General features: G+C 38.5%; 1 protein-coding gene across 2 annotated transcripts in view; it reads right to left on the bottom strand.

Moving 5' to 3' along the window:
• SPRED1 (sprouty related EVH1 domain containing 1) overlaps positions 1-19,304 on the bottom strand; it is a 119,926-nt gene extending 100,622 nt beyond the window's left edge. For both annotated transcript variants that reach the window (XM_032417771.1, XM_032417772.1), the window contains exon 1: positions 18,565-19,304. In XM_032417771.1, coding sequence (XP_032273662.1) covers positions 18,565-18,596 — 32 coding nt within the window. In that variant the 5' untranslated portion in view covers positions 18,597-19,304. The remainder of the gene's footprint in view (positions 1-18,564) is intronic.
• Between the last annotated feature and the right edge of the window lie 3,943 nt (positions 19,305-23,247).

Raw genomic sequence — 23,247 nt, 5'->3', positions numbered from 1 at the left:
GCTAAGTTGCTAAAATGAATTATAATCATGATTTTTATGATAGTTTTCTTTAAATCAAATATAGTTAGATATTCCAAATACATTTTGTCATTTGACTGCATTTCAAGTCATCTATTAAAAACAGTAAAATGTCATCTATTTAAATGGATTATTCTTTAGTATAAAATCTTGTATTAACTGCCTTTGTGCATTTACTTTTTCAGTGAGAAAGCTTCATCATATTTCTTGATCACATTCAAAAATCACCTATTGCTGTTAATGTTGTATTATCTTTTATAATTTGGTTATAGAGAAATCAAAAGACGTATCTATGTCACATTTATAAAAGCCAAATGTATTAAATGTTCAAATAATATATTTCAAAATGTGATTTTAAAATTATCTACTGGCCCCTTAAAATGTCCTTTTCTTGCTTGGACCTTTATTCTAGATGTCTTTTACTTCTGCCACTAAAAATTCTTACATATCTCAATACTGTTGCCACTCACAGGAGATATGAAATCATGATTCTCACTGTTAGTCATACTAAATAAACACTTCCTCACTTTAAATTTTTTTAGAAATGGAAAAGGAATTGGATACTAGTTTTTATTTACTGATTTTATTCCGAATTATGCACTTTTTACTTTCCTTAAATCATTTCTGTAATTTTTATTAAATAAATTATATTTCACTTTCCCTATTCCCCAAACTGATCTTATACTGAGTGTTAATAAAAAGCTAGGGCTTGAGGTAGCAAGACAGAGCTGGCGGAGGAAGAGTAGAAAGGGTTCCTAAAAATAAAAGTTGATTGGAGGGGGCAAGAATCTAGTTCTTCTGGCTTTCATTATTTCTCCTCACTCACCAGTTTGAAACATCTACTTTTTTGTGTTTTTTTGTTCCTAAAAGGTCCCCTTTATTTCTCAATTAAATACAAAGATTCAGTGGAGGGTTAAAGTGTGCTGAGTATTTATCACAACCAAGGAAAAGCAGGGGAAATAAATTCAGGTATCTTCAACTATGCGTAGTTACACTATACATCATTTAGAGATGGTTAAATCTGACCATCACTGATTCTGAAAACAAGAAAACTGATACATAAGAAGATGAATTAATTTCATCGTGAGCTACAGACCATCAGTAATATCACTCTGAGAGCTAAATTAAAACTCAAGTGTTATGAGATATGCTAAGTATTTGACTATCTTGCAATTTGGAAAATAAACTTCCAATTTAAATAAATAAATAAATAAATAAATAAATAAATGTGGTCACCTCACACAATGGAATATTATACAGCAGTACAAATGAATAAAAACCTATACCAAAAAAAAAAATGGATGCATCTTAGTATTATTAAGTATAAATAGTTTAAAAAATCAAGTTCCATGAGGTGACATATAAGTAAATATATTCTCTTTGTTTAGGCATACATATATGTGATAAAACCTTTTTTCTTAAATAGTAAGGAAACAGGAACACATAACTCAGTATAGAGTAACTTCTGAGAAGAAAGAAGTCAAGGGAATATGAATAGAAGCACATTAGGTAAATGTTAGTTATCATTAATGTCCTGATGCTTGGATTGTACTGTGAAAGGGTATTTGTCAAGTAAATGAAAAACTAAAATAATAGGCTACAAAGGTCCATGCATAAACCAATGATGTCAGTATGAACCAAGATAATGATTAAGCCAATTCTGTGCACCAAAGGTGTTTTTAAAAAGGAATGACAGTTATGTGTAAACTGCTTTGGACTGAAGGATTAACTGAGGTAATTCATGTTTGACATACAGTAAAATACTTAAAACATCTTAGCTTCTGTCTAAAATGGTATGCTTTATCGTTATTATAGCATAAAGTACACTTAAAAAATGTAAATCTCTGAAACTAATACAACACTGTATGTTAACTACACAGGAATTATTTAAAACTTTTAAATCTCTTCTCACTCTAAACCAACCTCTTTCCCCATTTTGCCAAAGCAGAAACCGTACCTAAAAAAGACAGACCGCCTCAGCAAACTAGTGTCACAAGAGGACTCCTGATTGTCTACCAATCCAATTCTCCTTCCGCTACATCCATATGTCACAAATTTGTTTTTGACATTCACTACCATCATCAATTTTTCACCTTATATGTGGTGCCACATATATTGTCCAAAAAATGTTCCTGAAAGGTTTTTATTACTACAGCCAATTTAAAACAACAACAACACAACAACAAATCACAAGCCATAAATAGATGGTAACTATAAAATTTAATAGTTTGGCTTTTACTGTATTGGCTGTCTACCAGAGATTGAGGCTGATATTACTCCTTATTAAACACACCACACAAACAAACCTTTTTTCTTAATTAAGATGCAAAAAAGTATAAAGGATAACTTGTCAACTTAATTTAATGTCATGTTTATGAAACAACTAAAATTATCTTACATACCACACTTTGGAAGAAGCTTATGTACTACCTATGCTACCTCCCTGTTTAAAAAATTAGAAATTTCTTCAACAAACTGGCTAAGATTGAATAGAGAACACGTCATTGTTTTCAAAAATTTGCTGGGACTGAAAGATTAGAAATTCTCAGGATCCATGCTATCTAATACAGGAATTACTAGTTACATGTGGCTATCTAAATTAAATTAAGAATTTAGTTCCTCAGTCCCACAAGCCACATTTTAAGTACTCATTAGCCAAAGAGCCACACAGTGGCTACCATATTGGATAGCCTTTACAAACAGAATCTTCCCACCAGCAAAGGAAATTTTATTGGAAATGATGGGTTAATAAACTATAAATAAAGGATTTTTTAATAATTTTTTATAATTATAATTTTAAATAAATATAAATAAAGGATTCTAATAAGGGCTAAGTGGTAGAAAATGGAAATAAGGAAAATTTTAGGAGAGAAAAAAGTATCTTTCAGTAAAGTAATAGAACCATTTGGAAAGAACTGTGAGAGACGATGAATTAAAAGCTAGTGGTAAAACTATATTTTCTTTTTCTACAATTCCTTTATAGTCTGATGATTTCAAAGTCTGGAGATGTACTAAAGCAGGCAGGAATCCCTCCACAACTAAGATAAAGTTATTACTGCAAATGAGGAATGAACTTAAAAACTTAATAAGGTTAAGACTGAGACCATACCTGAATGCATATAGGCAAACAGTGCTTACCGTGTACCAAATACTGTTTTAACATATGAGCCTACAAAAACTCTTAAAATTACCTCAACTTCATTAATAAAACAATAAAGCAAGCATGCTCAAATAACAGAATATCAATAATATCTATCTTTTTAAAATAATGAGTCTTGTATAATGAATTCTTATTTACCATCCTCTGATCAAATTAAAAATGTTGGGGCGCCTGGGTGGCTCAGATGGTTAAGCATTTGCCTTCAGCTCAGGTCATGATCCCAGGGTCCTGGGATTGAGCCCCGCATCGGGCTCCCTGCTTGGCGGGGAGCCTGCTTCTCCCTCTCCCTCTACTGTTCCCCCTGCTTGTGCTCTCTCGCTCTATCAAATAAATAAAATCTTTAAAAAAAACAAAATTAAAAACATTTAGGAACTCTCCCCTTCCCCTATATGATCTCAACATCCTTGTGAATTTAGTCTTGTTGCAAACAGTATTTTTGGTAAAAGGTAATTTTTCTAAACCATTTGATACACCACTCAAATGTTCATAGTCTGATTTTAACTATGCAGATATTTTACAAAGCTTCCCAATATATAGGTTATATAACCTTTAACTTAGCTAACACACTCCTTATACAGATTTCATGTGGCTCCCAAAACAGGCCCAGGCTCATTTTCCTTAGCTTTCTTCCTCTCCCTAAGGTTTTGCTAAAAACCTTTTATTTTTCTGTGTGCCTTCTGCTCTACCTCCCTTTAGTATTCCAATCCTCTAGAAAACCCTCCTTTTTCCAAGTATATCAAAACTCATCTTTAAATAAATCTATTTATTTACATTTTTCATGAAAAAGTATTTATGGATGGGAAAAGATTACTGTCCTCATTAGCACAGACACTAAAAGATTTGTTCTAAGGCACTTAAGTAAATGGTAAAACTGAGACCAGAATCTGAGTTTTCTTTTCTATGCAGCTTTCTATATTTTCTAGAGTACCAATTAGCACAATTCTATTCTTTCTAATACAGGAATTCACTGTCTATATAAATTGTATAACCTGAAGTTTTTATAGAAACAAATTTTAAATTTAAGATCGCTTCTATATATTGTTGCCTTTATAATACTTTTACTATAAATAAGTGCAGAAAAAAATTTTCAATGGGTAATTTCCCATTGTCTTCCTAGTTTCCTACAATATTGTTTTTGTACTTCATAAAGTTTATATTAATTTTTGCTGGATTGAAAGGTTCCACTTGTTTGAAAATGGCAGCCACTATAATTACAGGGCACAATCATGCCCTTCACTCAGGAGCAACACCCTAATGTATGTCAAATGCTGCCTCTCACCAGAATACACTTCCTCCCAGGAATGTGCCACATGAGGTAGAGACACATAGTGCCACAGGATATAAATATGCAAAGATTTGATGGTTAAAAAGCTTTCCATTTTTCTCTAATATAAATAACTAGAAGCATTTCATACTGGAAATACAACTATAGTATTGATTAAAATGCAAGTTTACATGAATCTTTAAGATCTATTACTAGATTTCAAAACAATGTTATACCTTTTTAAGGCTGCTTTGGGATGCATTCCCTTATCATTTGGAACCGTTCAGTGAAGAAATCTAAGAAGCAAGGATGTAACACTTACTATCTAATATCTAGCTACAGCAATTCTAATCTGAATTCCCCTGAAATTCCTCACAACTCGACCTTGAAATGCACTCCCCTGAGGATTTCTATGCTTTTCAGTTATTATCTCTTATTTTCATGAAATAATAAGCTGAACATAAATGTAAATCTTTAGTACCAATAGATGCATCCTTGGAGGACAACATCCCTTATACACTGTAGTTCATAAGATGGCATTTTTAACTACAAAGTCTTGACCAGCATTATGGTTTTATACAGAATAGGGGGTGGGCACAAAGTGATATAATCTTTGCCAAGTTCCTTAACTTTTTGCTAAGCCTCCGTTTCCTCATCTTTGTAAATGGAAGCATAGTAATTGTAACAACATTTAAAATGGTTGCTCTGCGTATTGAATGGAGCACTGGGTGTTATACGCAAACAATGAATCATGGAACACTACATCAAAAACTAATGATGTAATGTATGGTGACTAACATAATAAAATAAAATTTAAAAAATATTCAAAAAGGAAAAAAATAAAATGGTTGCTCTGAAGACTAAATCCATAAGATAATTTTAAGACAATGCTGATAATCACTCAAATATTCGTTGTCAATTATGTGCTGGGAGCTATACAAAAAAACTGCAAGATAGTAAAAAGAAAAAACAAAAACTGAATCTAAGAAATCTGAGAATGAATTTCATTTATAAATAATCCACAGTAGTAAAAAAAAATATGAATTTTTGGAAGCAGCAATTCATATCAATAATTTAAAAAAAAACTTAATACTCCTTGACATAGTTATCTCCCTCCTGTAAATTCATCCTAAGAAATTGAAAAGAAAAAAAAAAAACAATTATATGCAAAAAAAAAAATGCTCATTACAATGTTATTTACTTATTAAGGCGAAGAGCTGGAAACCAAGTTTTCACTAATAAGATAATAGCTGTGTAAACTTATAGTACAACTTGATGAAATATTACAAGCATTAAAATTATAATAATTACTAAAAAAACTATGCATAAGCACAGAAATTCTTTTAGGATATTAGGTGAAAATGAATAAACATTTATACATACACTGTTAAAACAAATAAAAATTATATTGTATGGAACTAAAAGCAACTGAAAATTGTGATTTTTTTCTTTCTTTCTTTGAGGTAATTATTGCTCCTTGTCCTCCCCAAAACAAAGAAAAGTCAGTGTCTTAGTCCATTCAGGCTTCTATAACAAAACTCCACAGACTGGGTAGCTTATAAACAAGAGAAATTTATTTCTTAGCAGTTCTGGAGGCCGGGAAGTCCTAGATCAAGGCGCCAGGATGGTCGGTCGGCTGAGGGCCTTCTTCCTGGTTCACAGCTGAGGCCTTTTCTCTTGTGCCCTCACATAGTAGAAGGGGCTAGGATCTCTCCAAAGCCTCTCTCTGGAGCCTCTGAAGGCACTAATCCCATTCAAGGAGGGCTCCACCCTCAAGATTTAAGCACCTGCCAAAGACCCCACCTCCCCACCTCCTAATATCATCTTTGAGGGTTAGGATTTCAACATGGGTTCCCAGGAGGACACAAATATTCAGACCATACCACTCAATTAAAAGAATTTAGTTCAGTTTCACTGTTTTCCTCCTCCTATCTAGTTAAATTGATTTGAGACAAGGTAAATGCAAAAATGGGACTCAAAGTTAGCCAGTAATTATAAGTCAAACTACTTTTATGTGGTGTATGCTGTGACCTTGTACACATGATACAGGTTCAGACTGGACAGCAATAGGGTCTATATAACTTCAGGTTAAATTATTTTTCTTTTGGCTCACTTAGAAGCTAAGTTTGCTCTTTCCTGAAGCAGTGAGACGAAAAACTGCTAAGGAAAACTAAGGTGGTTATAGGCTAGCTTGTCTTATTCATTTGTGTCTCTCCCCTTTCTTTTTAAGGTGATCAAAATATGGAGTTGAAGAATATCTTAATTTGATATACTTACTAAAGTTATTTGGCATATGTTCTTAACTTTTACTAAGTTAAGTAAGTTTGGGTTTTTGGATTAAATAATTCTTAAGAGAAAAAGTATATATAATTTTCATCATCATATTTTTAAGTTCCTGATTTATGTTCATTCAAGATCTTGATTCATAGACTTCAAATTCATTCCTAAATCAAGTTTCAGTAATTATGTATCTAAAGCAACAATTTTTTAATTAACAAATTACAGTTTCAGAATAATAAGCTAATCAGGCTACACGAAAGTGTAAACAGATTTTTGCTTTCATTGTTGGTGACTAAAATGAACATAAGTTTACAGACCTTTACCTGCCCAAATTAAAGTTAACAGACTAAATCCAGAGCAATGAAATGCTAACTAGCAGATTTAGCCCATCTCACCTATTAAGTAGAAATCTTAGTTTGATTATAGCTGCAAAAAAGTAAATGTCTAAATTTTAATAAGCTGAAAAAAAACTTCCTCTCTACCTTCTCTCCCACAAAAATAGATTTTATGCCTTCCATATAATGATATTTTTCTGAGAAAGATGACTTTTTCCACTGAAGATGACAGATGTCAATATACTTCCAAAATGTACTCAGGTATTAAAATTGCTTTAATTAGCAAACTCTAGAAATACACTCCTTATATAATTAGTTGTATTAAGTATCAGACAAAAAACTGGCTGGAGCCAGGTGTTTGCCTTGCGTCCTGTCCAACACTAGTTACTAATCTAGCTACCTCTTCTCACATTCTTTGCTCAGAACATAAAAGAAAACGTTCACAACATAGATTTGTTATTTTTTGCTTGTTGGAATTTTTAGATTTTAAGTTTTTACAAAAAGCTGCTTCTTTAACATTTAATTTGAAATACAATTTTTCCAACAAGTCAATAATCCTCTTTTAAAAGTAACCCTACCTTAGGCTAAATGAAAATGAGCACTGATTACTTCATGAACATAGTACCTTTCTTCTCAAGAACTAAAAGTTCTTTTTAATATTCTCTTATCTCTAATCAAAAAATGTTGGGGGGAGAAGGAGGTTACTTTACCTTAACATCCCTTGAAGTAGTGACATATTATCCTGGTTTTACAGATGGAGAATCAAGCACAAAGACATGTTATGTGATTTGCCACAGTCTTAATGTGGCAGTCACCAGTAACTGCAGGACCATGTTAATTCTGAACACCAAGTTAATCATAGAAATGTAATTAGTGAATTTTGTTTTGAAAAGGACTTTCTGATTACATTAAGACTAGAGTACCCCCCAAAATACAAAACCTTCTGCCAAAGACAGTATAATGTATCTGGATAAAACCATACAGTATCAGTCACCATCTTGGTTAGTCCCTCAGAAAACCTTAAAGTTCTCAATAAAATCCCAATCTAGAAAATTTATTCACATGTCTATCTTCCTTTCTCTAACTCCCAACATCCCTAATTCCCAACATCCCTCATTCCTTAGGACCATTATTACATGAGATCCTATCATTTCCAATACTCTCAACTCTTCCCAGCTAAACCTTTCCCTCTCTTATCCTCCTCCCGCTGGCACCCTCCATCTTCAACTTCCAATTCCAAAATCCTAATTCCAGTCTCTTCAAATAGTAGAGGCAGATGTCAGCATTCATATTTCCACTCTAAGTCACTCAATCCACACACACATTAAATACATTGGTGCTGGCTCAAGATTCCTTTCCACCTCAACTCCTGGTACCATCCAACCTAGCAACTTAAATATTGTTGACCTTTTTTCATAAATCTCCTAGCAGATTCTGGCTCCTCTACTCCAACAACCTTTTCTACTTTAATATTCTCTCATCTGTCATTACTCTGGAGTCTATGTTCTCTGATCAGTATCTTTCGATTTTTCCCACTTCTATTCTACATGCTCTTTAACTTTACCAAAACTTACAGTCCCTTAAAACAGCCGTCAGTTCTATGTGTCTCCATATCACTTCAACCTTTTTTCTTTAAAATCAAGTCTGGCCATTAATTGTATGGCATACAGTATGGTACAAATGCAATGACATTTGGATCTCCGTTCTACCACTTATTCCCTTTTGTGGCTATGGGCAAGTTACTAAGCCACTCTTAAGTCTCAGTTATCTCCTCTGTAAACTATGGATAATACTTAGCTCCCATGGTCATTAGAAGGATTAAATCTAGCACAGCGTATGACAAACAATAAAAGTCTGATAGACTTCTCTTTCCTAGACTTTGTTCTACCTTTTACCCAACCTTTCCTTTTTTCTCAGGGCACCTGGGTGGCGCCTGGGTGGCTCAGTCGTTAAGCGTCTGCCTTCAGCTCAGGTCATGATCCCAGGGTCCTGGGATTGAGCCCTGCATCGGGCTCCCTGCTCAGCGGGAAGCCTGCTTCTCCTTCTCCCAGTCCCCCTGCTTGTGTCCCCTCTCTCGCTGTGCCTCTGTCAAATAAATAAATAAAATCTTTCTAAAAAAATGTTTTTTTCTCTTCCTCTCCACTATTAACATCACCTCAACAATCTCAACTCCCAATTTCCCCTGAATGTGTATAACCTTACTCTTTGCTGTCTCTACTTCATTACTTCCTGTTTTGTCTTTAATACCTTTCCTCTAAACTCTCTTACCTATCAAGAATTTTTAGTGTCTCAGGGCGCCTGGGTGGCTCAGTCGTTAAGCGTCTGCCTTCGGCTCAGGTCATGATCCCAGGATCCTGGGATCCAGCCCTGCATCGGGCTCCCTGCTCCGCAGGAAGCCTGCTTCTCCCTCTTCCCCTCCCCCTGCTTGTGTTCCCTCTCTCGCTGTGTCTCTCTCTGTCAAATAAATAAATAAAATCTTTGAAAAAAATAAAAATAATAAAAATAATAAAAAAGAATTTTTAGTGTCTCTTAAAAACATTGCTGTTTCTCACTATTCATCCTCCCACTACTACTTAATATTCTTCTTGGGCAATTTCCCCTGGTTCAAATATTACATATGCCGAAGACATTACCTCTAACTCTACCCTCTCAACCTTCTTTGGGCACACCAAACCTATATTTAAAACACCTTATAAGACATCGTCTACCTTGATACCTACAGGTAGGCAAGCTTTAAAAAGCCAAAACTGAGATGTTCTCCCATTAAAAACCTCTGCCTCTTCCCACTCCATTTAAAAGCATCACAGAGGCCCAAATTTAAAATGCTGAAGTCGTCCCACACTCCTCCTACTCATTCCTTCACATCCAGTCAAGGAATCATCTGGACATCTGAACTGCCCCACAAATTCATCCCCAACAGTTCCAAATGCACTACTTCCAGCTGTTTTGCCTTGATTATTACATCTTCCTCATTATTTGTAGTTCATCTTCTTCTCCCTTCAATCAACTGTCCCAGTGAATCCCAGTATTCAGCTTTCTACACAAATCTGATATCACTCCCTCACTTAAATTAGTAGTTCTGCACTGCCTACATGATAAAGACTTAAACTGGTGCTTCTCATTAAGTATCCTTACTGACCTAAGACTTGAAGTTGGGAGTGAAGGAGGGTAGCTCAAAGAACATATTTTCTTTGAACTCAGTGCATTATCTGAAAAATTAATGAGGACTCTGTTCAAAATTGTTATCACTGACCAATTAAAATAAATTTTCTCATCTTGTCAAGAAAGACTGACTTTCGGGGCACCTGGGTGGCTCAGTTGGTTGAGCATCCGACTCTTGATCTCAGCTCAGGTCTTTTGTTTTTTTTTTTTTAATTTATTTGACAGAGAGAGCGCTCGTGCAAGCATAAGCAGGGGGAGCAGCGGGCAGAGGGAGAGGGAGAAGCAGGCTCCAGAGAACCCGATGGGGGAGCTCTATCCCAGGACCCTGGGATCCAGCCCCGCATCAGGCTCCCTGCTCAGTGGGAAGCCTGCTTCTCCCTCTCCCACTCCCACTCCCCCTGCTTGTGTTCCATCTCTCGCTGTCTCTCTCTGTCATATAAATAAAATCTTTTAAAAGAAAAGAAAAACTGATTTTCAGGAGCTTCTTCCACATTCATCTTGTGGGTGTCATACTCCAGGGCTAGCCAGCACCCTTGCCCCAAGGTTGCTGATACAACTTAAGCACAAATTCAGACTTCTCACAATTGTCTCCAACGTTCTTATTCTTTAATTTAAATTCAATTACCCAAGGTATAGTACATCATTAGTTTTTGATATAATGTTCTCCCCCCACCACTCCTGCAAATAAGTGTATCCAAAAAATTACTGCTTTTCTCCCAACTTTCCATTTCTCCGTTCATGCTTGTTCTTGTTTCGTTTTTACCCTCCCTTCTTGAAATGCCTTTTCCCTTTCCATTATCCTTATCTCTGGCTGACTCCTAATATTCGACCTCTTTTCTGAAGCCTTCCTTCACACAACTCCCACACTGCCATCCACAGCCAGGCATAATCACTTTCTCCTTGAGCCTTGAAGAACTTCATATACAGACACACATCACATTTCAGAGGGATCTAGTTCCCTTGTTGGATAGTGAACGCAGTTATCAGGTTTTACTTATCTTTGCATCTCCAGGGCTAAGGAAATGTCAAGTACCTAGTAGACACTCAAATGTCACTGCACTGAAATTCTTGAAGAAAAAGTTACTAATGGTATCTGTCCTGAAAAACTAAGAAATCCGTATATATAATTCAGGCAACTAAAATTCTGAAATGCTTTTACATATCATTAAGAGAGCAAACCCAAAATTGACCCCTAATTCCAAACTCAAAAAGTCAATGTGATTCACAACAACAACAACAAAGTTTGGTGACTTTACGCCAAATTAAACATTCTGATATGGTAAGTTATGTTAACTTTGATAAAGTGGTATCAGAAAAACCACAATTCACTAAATTCCATCTAAATTTATGTAATCCTACTACAGGATACTAATATAGAGAAGCCAAAAATTGTATTTGTTAAAATAATCTCTAATCAGGTGAACAAACAAGATGCATCTAATCATATGTAAGAGTATCATTATAAATATTTCTAGGAAAACAATTACAGTCTACATTCCAAATCATAATGGCCTTTATCTAAACTATAATCCCTGTTATACACATACAATTTAAAAATAAAATTGTAAAACTGGTATTATATTAAAATTTAATTTTCAATTACTCTTGAATTCACTAAAGCTTATTCTTTGCCTTCTAAATGTAGAAAGAAAATGCCTTCTAAGATAATTCAAAAGTTTCAGACACAAGGTAATTTCCACCAGTCAATCCTACATTTATAAGTAACAGAAATGATATATTAAATGGGGATTTCAGAAGTACAAAGAACATTACTTAGGATTCTAGAACTCTTATACTAAAAGCTATCCTGAAGTTGACCAAATCCAATACCCTCTTTTTATTTTTATTTATTTTTTTTAAGATTTTATTTATTTGACAGAGAGAGACACAGTGAGAGAGGGAACACAAGCAGGGGGAATGGGAGAGGGAGAAGGAGGCTTCCCGCTGAGCAGGGAGCCCGATGTGGGGCTCGATCCCAGGACCCCGGGATCATGACCTGAGCCGAAGGCAGATACCCAATGACTGAGCCACCCAGGTGCCCCTAATACCCTCTTTTTAAATGAGAAATATTAAGTCTAAAATTCTAGGAAGGAGAAAAGTAATATAAATCTACATTTATGAACACATACTATAAATCTATAAATCATAAACATTTACTTCCATATTATGGGCAGAGAATGAATGACAATACTGCACTTCTGGCATTTAAGATTGTATTATTTCTCTTCCTTAATCTTCAAATGTGATAAAACTACATCAATTTTCTCATGTTGATGCATTCATGAAATCTCAAGATAAACCCAGTTTGACTATGAGGCTTTGTTTCGTAGTTAGTTCGCTGAATTGGGTTTGATTTGCTACTTCTTGAAAATTCTCAGCCATTATCTCTGAATATTTCCTCTCCTCCATGATCTCTTCTTTTGGAACTGTTAGCTGTATGTTGGACTTGTTCATTTTACCATTCATGTTTCTTAATCTTCCAATTTTATAAACTCTATCTTTGAGTTCAGCCTTCTGGGCCTCTGTCTATAGCAGGAGATTTTAACCTTTTGTGCCAATAGACTTCTTTGGCCGTCTGATGAAGGCTATATCCCCCTTCTCAGAATAATATTAAAGGTCTAAAACAAAATACATAGGATTATAAAAGAATCAATTATACTGAAATAACTATCAAAATATTTTTAATTTTGACATAGTAATATCCGTGCTTTATTAACATTAAGATACATAGGAGCTCTCCCAATGGTTTAATAACCATAACTTCATTTATTTATTTATTTTTAAGTAAGCTTTACAGCCAACAAGGGGCTTGAACTCACAACCCTGAGATCAAGAATCGCCTGTTCTACTCAATGAGCCAGCAAGGCATCCCTACTATAACTTCAAAGTAGTGATGACTCAAAGCATTATTTCAATAAATCTGTAACAAATGAACAGCAACTGTACTATAAGAAAAAAAATCTGACTTATATTGGTGTTATAGGTTGAACAGTATCCCTCTAAAAAAACATGTTGAGTTCTAACCCTCTACCTCAGAACATGACCTTACTTGTAAATAGGGTCACTACAAGTGTAATTTATTTAGAGGGGGTCATACTGGAGTAGAGGAGACCTAATCCAGTAAGACTGGTGTCACATGGCTGCTTGAAGACACAGAGACACACAGGCAGAACATCACGTGATGATGAACGCAGAAAATGGAATCAGGCAGCTGCAAGCCAAAAATGCCAAAGACTGCCATCAACCACCAGAAGCCAGGAAAAGACAAGGAAGGATTCCCCTACCGGTTTAATGGGAACATGGCCCTGCCAATACCTTGATTTTGGACTTCCAACCTCCAAAATTGAAACAATAAATTTCTGTTGTTTTAAGCTATCCAGTTTGTGGTACTTTGTCACATTACAGCAGCCCTAGGAAACTAACTGCTGTCACAGGTATCTCTAATGCTGCTATGGTTTGTTGGAATTTCCTTCAATTATGAATGTAAACAAGTTTCAATTAGAGATTAGTAAAAACACTCTTAATTCTAAGAACCCTATGTCGGAAGCAATTTAACACCTCAGTCTAAGATCCATTACTAATGAACTATGCTTTAACAAAAATAATGAACTACGTTTAAACAGAAATACATGAATAGATCTTTTTCATTTCAAACCATTCTGAGTGCCACAAAAACATCTCAGGGATTTGTAATGACTGGCTCTCGACTCTAAAATGAGATGCAGCTAAGACATAAAACTTGTCATAAATAGTGAATTAAATCTAACTATTAAAGGATGAAAAAATTCATTATCTGTGTTAACTTCTTACACTAAGTGTAAAATTATCCCTTCATCTTAGGTTAATATGATTAGTATGAATAACCAAATGAAAAGACTTACTTTTGACACTTCTTAGCCATTAAGTAAAGCATGAGAGCTGGTCTCTTGTTAGTGTATTCCTTTTAGAACTACTCAAGTTGGTGTTTAAGCCCAATAGCCTTTTGTTCTCTTATTCATCCAGAGGCCATATTTATTTAAAAGAAAAAAAAAAAAGAGCAGTACAAAGTTCTCCATCTGTGAGGTATATATATTATCAAAGACATATGGCTATTAAGCCCAAAATAATAAAACCTTAGAAGATTATGAATGTACTACCAATTGTCTCCAAATTTTTTATCTTGGCTCTTCAAAATTCATGCTTTTACTTCAGTATCCTACCAGATCTCTACTGGAAGTCTTTCATTTGCTTAAATATGTCAAAAACAACAATATAATAAAATTAACCAAAAAAAATAATTGATTAACAAATACACGTTACAAGTCTAGTGACTTGTAATGTGCCTATCACTGTATTATTTTAGGGTAATTTAGTACAGGAAGGGCCTATAACGATGCTTAGTTCAAATTGCTCTAATGAAATGAGCAAACTGAGGCCCACAGAGGCTGTACTTGTCCAGAATCACAGAATAATTAGTGACAGCTGGGACAGAAAGGCATCTCCCAATTCCAAGTCCAATGCTCTTTACATTACACCATACTACATAAGAATTGATAAGAGTTAAGTAAACTATCTGCAAAACTTCTGTACGATCACTTTAATTCTATTTGTAATATGATATTTAAAAACAGTCTGGTTGCCCAAAACAACCTAACAAGTTTTGGGGTTTTTTTTAATCAATTTTATTTTACCACCCAGCACATTTTAAAAATAGGAACAAGATCTCATTTCCACCTTCAAAATTGGCAAAAATGTTTTCAAAGAGAACTGGACAGATATTTCAAGACATAAGCACTCTCATGTGAGTTTTCCTTTTCTAGAGGGCAATGTAGCAGAAAGAACAACTTAAAGTTTGCATCTCCTTTAACTCCATTCCTAGAGTATCTTAAGGAAAGAGTAAAAGATTTGGATGAGGACAGAACTCAGGATCAAACGCAGCACCGTTCAGGAATAAAAGATTATCCAACGATAGTAGACTGGTTAAAACTAATGTATGTTATACACTGAACCATAATGTAGCCATTAAAAACTATGTTCTAGGAAATATTTAATGACATAGGAAAAGGGTCACAATATATTTGGGTATGAAGTTTCTACTATGCAATTCCACTCTATAAAGAATACATGTATATACATAAAATAATACAGAAAAAAATCATCATAGTGCATGGCACATAGTAAAAATCCAATAAATGAATAAGATTCTACATCAACATCATAGGAGAGGTTTGATTATAGTATATCAAATGTTAAGACTTGTTATCTGAGTAACAGATACACAAATAGTTATTACTTACTCCCTTTAAGGACTATTTTGTACATTATCTGAAATTACTACTTTTGCAAGGAGGAAAGTTTTTTGTTTTTTTTTTTAATGACACTTTAAATCAGTTCCAGTTATTACTGAAGGATGGAAAAGAAAAGTAGACTTTTACCAACCCTTCCTCAAACTTGGCACTGCATAAAATAAACTCTTACACATAATAGATTCTTAATTATTGATTAAATATACACTCACAATCAACTTTTGAGAGCTATTTCTCCAAACAGAACTCTAATTTCAAATAATAGAGCATATATTAGAGGATTTCAAAATGAGGCCTCTAAAGGCCTCACTCGATTTTTCACAATGGTTACCTAGAAAGTTAATGGTTTCCCAAAATATTGGTGATTTTCACTCTTTTAAAGGTTGAAATCAGGTGAAAAAACATTTAAGTGTTAAGAACAGTGTCTAATGTAAATAAATTCCTATTGATTATGGCTTCTAAAAAAGGAGAAAAGAAGGTAGAAAAAAAATATATTTAAGGCCCAGATAAAATCCGTATTACAGAGGAGTCTTACAATGCTGAGGCTTTAAGGGCATCTGCCATAACATACATATATCTTTTGTTTCTTCATACTATATACAATGATAAGTAATAAACTACTGTTTCAAAACATTAAATATTAAAGATAAGATAAATTATTGGAATAAAAACTATATTCCAAAGTTCACACTTTTTGCTTAGCTAATGTACAATGTTGGCTCTAATAAAACTGATTACCAGATGAACACATCACTTCCTAGAATTAAAAAAAAAAAATTTTTTTTAATAAAACCCCTAAGAGTTCTGTCCCCATGAAGTGTTAACATCTCATAAAAAATATATATATGCTAAAACATTTTTTTCTGTTCTACCAAAACTAATATAACAGAGCCTCTAGGGAATAACTTATTAATAATGCAGGATAAATTTATGAAAACAGAATTCTAAAGGTCTGGGTGAGTGAGGTAATTTCCAAGTTGTCCTACATCAACAACTTTTAATTTTTTTAAATTAAAAAAAAAAAAGGCAACCCTCCCAACTTGCCTTTTGGTGTCTCAAATATCAACATCTTTGGGATTAAAGTACTGGGAATTCTTACTCATTTTCAGTGTAACAGCAGTATCATCCACCAATATCACTACATGAAAAATTTGCATTCTTAATCTGTCCATAGCAAGTATTAGAAAAAGAGCCCATTTAGAAACAATATATTTTACGCATGTGTCAATTCACGTTCCCTCATTTGTTTTTCTATTAGATGTATCCAGAAAGGAAATATTAATATTTTACTTTAAATATGGTAATTAGTCTTTTCCCATCTCTAAAAACAGAATTTGACATTTTGATCCAGGCTACTTTCTTAAAAGATGCCAGTAAAAATTATCGTCCTTCCGTTCAGGATTTTTAGCAGTTTTTCCCCTAACTAAGGGTTATCTGAGATACTTCTTGATCTCTCTCAAAGTAGGTCTAATCTGCGGAAGGCAGTGAGACAGTGTACTGCACTGTGAATGGACAGCCAGGTATTTTATGAATGGAGGCGATCACGTGATCCCAGCACCTCCCCGAACTGATATTTCCCACATAACTGTGTCAACATTCTGAGAACAGGGGTAGTTGTTTGTGTGTGCGTATGTTTTTGAATTTAACCTATAACTTCGAATTCTCCTTACTTCCTGAACTCAAAAATCTACATGAAGACAGACAGTCAAAGCTTTGAATTTTTGTCCTGGAAAATCCTTTCAAAATGTCCAAGGTGATGGATGTTTAATTATTTTTTTATGAATGAAGAGTGTGCTATGCAAATGAGGGCGATTCACAAAAAGAGAGAGAACATGGCGGCCACTTCTGCTTCCAGACTGCACTGACACTGCAGCAATCTACCTTCTCCCACACCCGCTCATCAGAAGAGTGTGCTGGTGGGGGGAGGGGGGTGGAGGTTCGAGGAGAAACGCTGCTTGGCATTTCTCAAGCTATTTTATGTTAAACAGGCCTAGGCTTTGGATTTTAAAGTTCTCTCAAAAAGGTCTGACTCGAGGAATGCACTTTATTTAAAGGAATGCATCCTAGGACTAGTCCTAACTCTCTTAACTCTTTCCAATCCTCCAAAGATAAACAAAACTTGAACTTAATTACAAGAGAACGGATGCAAATATTCTGCACGGAATTAAATGCGGTCTCAGTAAAAACTGTTACCGCACCATTATTCTTTCAGGCAGCCGTTACGTTAAAACAAAGTATTTAAAAGGCAACGTACTTCGTTTGGAAAACAAACAGCCCAAATAAAAACTTAAGCCAGGACACTCTAGAAGTTAATGAATGAAGTCATCAACATATTCTGCCATGTAAATACTGATAAATCAACGTAAATGGTGTTTCTCAATACAGCTGAAGGATAATTATTAACACTCAATATTCTATGCCCCTGATAAAGACATGCCCAGCATTCGCAAAGGTAAAATATAATAGTTCAACGTCTCCCACACTCCAGGTGTCCTTCATGTTATTAAATTCTAAAAATGTCTCCCTAGTTCCATTTTTTACATGAAGCTTACAGGTCGTAAGTTTAAAAGGGGGGGGAGGGGGGAGGTTTAATCGGTATTTAAGAGTCACTGACTCATCGAATTAAGATTCAAGAGCAGTTTGCTGCAGGAGGTGCTCCCACACGTTAGTTTCCAAGTAAAATAGCTATAAAGGAAGCAGGATGGATATTCAGGGTATGTTGACTTACGGTATGCTAAAGTGAAAAAGAACAGGCCGGGGGGGTCTTCGAGGCAAAGAGGTAATTTCTACCCCGCCACCATCCGTCCACATTACTCCATCTCATGGACGTACAATTGCCATCCCACCCCAACACTCAATACCCTCCCCCAGAAGTAAGCAACTAAATGCGGGGGGGGGGGCAGTGGAGGGTGCTGCCATTAAATGGCTAAAGAAATCAAATGTTATCTCCAGAACAAGATGCACCGAACTCTCCAAGCTTGCAAGCTTTCCGGCACCCAAGTCTCAGAGGGGTCGGAAGGATGGGGGGGGGTTACTAATCAAGATCAATGAGGCGCTTACTCGTTGTCAGAAGTCGCCGTCTCCTCGCTCATCTTTCCCTCACCGCGATCCGATCTGGAGATGGAGGAGCAACAGCAAGCGGAGGAGCAGCGGCAGCACCGAGGGGCAGGAGGCAGCGGCGGCCGGGGGGGCGCGGGGGCAGCGGCTCAGGGGCCTCACCATGGTGGATGCCTCACCCGGAACGGTGCCCCCCCAGCCGGGAACCCCGGCCACCCCCGCAGGGGGGTGGCGGCAACAACCTCCGCCGTGGCGACCCCAGCCTCTTCCTCCGCCTCAGCGCCCAGCCAAGGGATCCGAGGAGGCCGGGGAGGGTGGGTGGAAAGGAAAAAGGGAAGAGGGGCTGCGAAGGCTGACTGGTGAGCTGCTCCTCCCGCCACCGGGGTGGAGCGCGGCGGGGTCCGGCCAGGAAGGAGCGGGCGGGCGCAGAACCCGGGAGCAGAGGCGGCGCTTCCCTCAGGGATGCGGCGAGGAGGAAGCAGAGCTGCGTTCGGTGGGGGCCGGCGGGAGGGTGCCGAGCCCAGGCTCCGGGCGGCGGCGGCGCGGTCCTACCGGAGCCCACCCCACCATCTCCCACCTCGCCGCCGGCTGCCCGCTTAGCGCCCGGAGGCGGCCGGAGCGGTCCTCAGGCACGAGCCGGACCGGGCGAGGGGCCTCGCGGCGGCGGATTCCTCCAGACACGCTCCAGTCGGGACGCCTCCAGCAGGGGGAGGAGGGGGCGGCGGGGAGCGTGTGAGGCCAGGGCAGGCGAGCCGATCTCCCCCACCCGGGTCGGAGAAGAGCGGGCGCGCCCAGGAGACAGGGTCCCGGGAAGCAGCGGGAGAGCGGCCGCAGGTCCCCCACCAGCCAGTGCCCACCAGCAGCTCGGCGGGCCAGCTCCTCACACCCGCCAGAGGGGAGCCGTGAGGGGGGCGGCGGAAGCGCTCACGCCGCCCGCTCCTTCCGCCGCCGCTGCCCGAACCGGGGGCGCCCACGGGAGAAGGAGGCGAAGTAGTCCCTGGCGACTTCTCCCGGCCGCCTGCCTCCCCCGGGGGCCAGAGCGGGCACGGGGTGCGGTTGCCGAGCGCAGTACCCGGGCCGTGAGGGCGTGTGGGTAGGGCTAAAAGCTGCGGCCTCCGGGCGAATCACTGCAACTCGAAGTCGTGTGCAGCATAGCAAGTTTCAGGAAAGTAGTTCCCTCCTCCCTTCATTTCCCAAATCGTTGTCGAGCCACAGAGCGGGGAAAGGAGGGGGGAGGCGGAGGGATACGCCAGGCACCGTGTACAGTGTGCGTGCGCGCGCTCCAAACTCTTGGCACGCTGCGAAAGGGGGCGGGGGTGGGAGCTGCACTGGGAGCTGCTTGGGAGGTTGCATTGTTGCGCCGCGCTACTCCCCGTTACTCCCCGTTACTCGCTTTGGAATATCCGGGTTGTTAGAACAAGGAGGCTAGAATGACAGTGTGGTCAAGGGGGAAATTGGAGGCTGCTCGGTTTTGCCGTGTGTGTGTGTGTGTGTGTGTGTGTTTTCCTTGCAGAGCAAAGAATGGAACTGGCATGAGTTCATTTTTAGTTGGTGGGGTTAGAGGGAGGGACCGTACAAAGAGAGCTCCGCCTGCTGTCCCTCTGGTTGCATTGCTGCAGTCCCCTAGCTGCATGTACAGCGGGAGTGTGTGTGTGTGTGTGTTAGAGTTAGTTTTAATACCTTGGATTCTTAATGTGCAAGGGGTATGCTGTGCAGGGCATTCATCTTCGAAAGCTAGAATGGTTGTTAATGGAGAACGACTTCCATTGAAGCCCAGAGTAGGCGTGTTACATGAATCTGGCGCAGCCAGAAGCACAGGAAAAAAACTCCCGCTGCGAGTGAGGTTGCATAACTATAGCGCAGAAGATGCCTCTGTGGCACGAACTGCTCTAAACGGAGGCGGAACCATTATTGAATAGGCAGCTGTCACTTTTGCATTGTTAGAGGACAATGTATGCATTCATCTCGAAAGGTTTTTGCACAGAAACCTGCTGGGGTTTCAGCCGGGAGTCCAGGGTCTGCGGGACTAGAGAACTCAGGGCTCCTGGCTCTGCAAATTCTATTATCCCTTTTCTACCTAGAAAGCCAGTCTGTACCCACCCGGCCTGGGGACTGAATCCTAAGTTTCTGACGCATCTCCCTAGCTATCAGTCTAGCTTTGTGTGCAGTGCTTTTCTTTTCATTCTCAGGTTTGTGTGACCTGAGAGTGAAGGTTGCTGCTCCTGCCACCTTGAGGGGTAGAATAATTCCTGATGAAGAGGAAAGTGGGAAAAACTACCAAACTAGCCAGCACTCCCCATCTGCCAACCGTCTCCAGCAGGTTTCTGGATTGCTGCTTTCTAGAGCACAGGCACTAGCCTGTTTTGCACAGAGTAGGTGCTTAATAAATGAGGAATAAAGGAGCCAAAGCACTCAGGCAGCCCCCAAAAAACAGCCCATTGATTTCTGAGGTTTCTTTATGTAAAGCTTGCCTGGGCAGCAGCATTATCCTTACTCAGAGTGAGGAAGGGACAGTGTTGGTGGCTGGAAGAGGTGAGGGGATCTGGGGTAGTCAGAGGTTACCTCTGTTACCCCTGAACCTGTGTTTTTTTATCTAGTTCCTGGGAAGACCCTGTACCTGGGAGTGTTGGTACTGGCCTGCTCTCCTTCTTACTACTGCTACCCACTATGGCTTCTCAGATTTGAATCAAGTCCCATCAGTTATCATTTGTGTGTTCTAGACAAGTTACCCAAACGCTGCCTGTGGAAAATGGGGAGAATAGTACCTAATTCATAGAGCTGCTGTGCCGATTCATGAGGTAATAATATACATGAAGCACTTAGAACAGATTAAGAGCCCAATAAATCCTGGTTCTTACTCTGATTTTGTAAAACAGAGATGATAGTACACTCCATGACAAGGTGGTGGCAGTGGTTCCGAAGGTTAAACTCAGCCTTGTTTGTTCATTCGACGAATAACTATGGGTTTTCTTCTGTGTGCCACTCTTGCTAGACACATGGCCTGGCCCTTAGCAAGCCATCCATAAATGATTGCTCTCAGTCATTATGATTAAGTAAGTACAAGGAAAGTTGGGTCACTTGCAAAGGCCTCCTTTTCTTTTGAAGAAATATGCATCTGCTTGAGGTTCAACTGCATCAGGGACGGGATCAATGACAGGCCTTGGGAGAAGATATGGAAACCATCTTGGCCGTCCTGTGCAAGGAGCTGTGTGCTGGCCACTTTCAAACACATTACTTACCTAAAGGGGCAATATATGATCAATAGCCCAAATTCATGCTTTTGAGATTGTTCCCACTCCTATAACCAAGACACAGGCACCAAACTGTTCCTTGCCTCCAGTATTCCCCATACCACTTGCAGGACACTTTTGTGCCTTTCTTTTTAAGGGGGCATTTCCAGCCCTCACCTCTCACCCAGTTGTTGAAGATCTTACCAGCTTTTTAGAAAATTGTCTTGGTCTGGACAGAGAATTCTACAGTAAAACAATTAGAAATGGTCCTACGTTCAGGTTCAAAGGCCAGGAGTCTTCCAATCTAACTCAACTGTCAGCAGCTACCCTAAGCTCAAGAGGCCTCACTGCTCTATCCCAGTGTCTGTACCTTTACCAGTACAAGAGACAGAGTGACCAAATGCAATGTGGGACACCTTATTTGGATCCTGATTTGAACAAATATTTTTAAATTTGAGATCATCGGGGAAGCAAACACTAACTGAAGATTGATAATAATAAGGGGTTTTTTAAAGTATTAGTGTTGTGGTTGTGGTGTTTTTTTTTTAAGTCATCATCTTTTAGAAATACATACTGAAATATCTACAGATGAGATGATATATCTGAGATTTGTTTCAAAATAATTCAGTAGGGTGAGGAGTGGGAAGAAGTAGGTAGGGATAGAGATGAAACAAGATTGGCTACGGAATGATAATGAGCATATTCTCTTTATTATTTCACACATTTGAAATTTTCTATAATAAAAACTTTTTTTAATACAGTGCAAGAACTGCCTTAATGCAGATTCCTTAGCCCCACTCCCAAGACTGGGATCAGCAGATCAGTAATGGAACTGACAAATCTGCTTTTCCAGAAGTATGCCAGGTACTTGGTCCTTCTTAGCCCTTCACAGCCTTCTCCCCTTTTCCCTGCAACTACTTTTCATCCTATCTCCGAACACACCCCTACCTAAGAACCTCGATTCCAGAAGCCCACAAAAAAGGGTGGCCCAACGTCTATCATAGGCTAAGGCAGGTCAAGGCCAAAGGGCTGGTTCAGCCAGGGAAGGTGGATCTAATAAGACCTGAAAAGCTGTGTGAAAAGATAAATACAGATGCAGATCACAGTTTCACCCAAAGTTCCAGCTCCATTCAGTTGGTATAGCTACCATTGAACACCAGTCAAAGATTCTATGGTCATGTCAGGGTGAACAGGGCAGGGGCGTGCTTATATTTACTTGGTTGTGTTTTCTCAGGTGGGTCTGTGGGAAAGAGGCCGGTCACGCTAGCTGCTGCTCACAGGTGGCTCTCATTACTCTTGTCCTCAATTTTAGGAATTAACCACAACCACTTACAAACTTGTTATAGATGATTAATTATCAGAAGTATTTATGCACCAACAGCACAAGTGCCAAGTAACTGCCAGTGTTGGACATCATCACAGTTAGGAAGGTACAAGTGGGTTCTGGGTTCTAGGT

Source organism: Phoca vitulina, unplaced genomic scaffold (assembly GCF_004348235.1).
Source record: "Phoca vitulina isolate PV1807 unplaced genomic scaffold, GSC_HSeal_1.0 scaffold20, whole genome shotgun sequence".
Classification (NCBI taxonomy): Eukaryota; Metazoa; Chordata; class Mammalia; order Carnivora; family Phocidae; genus Phoca; species Phoca vitulina.
The sequence above is the reverse complement of the archived record's forward strand: the minus strand, read 5'-3'. Positions and strand labels throughout refer to the sequence as shown.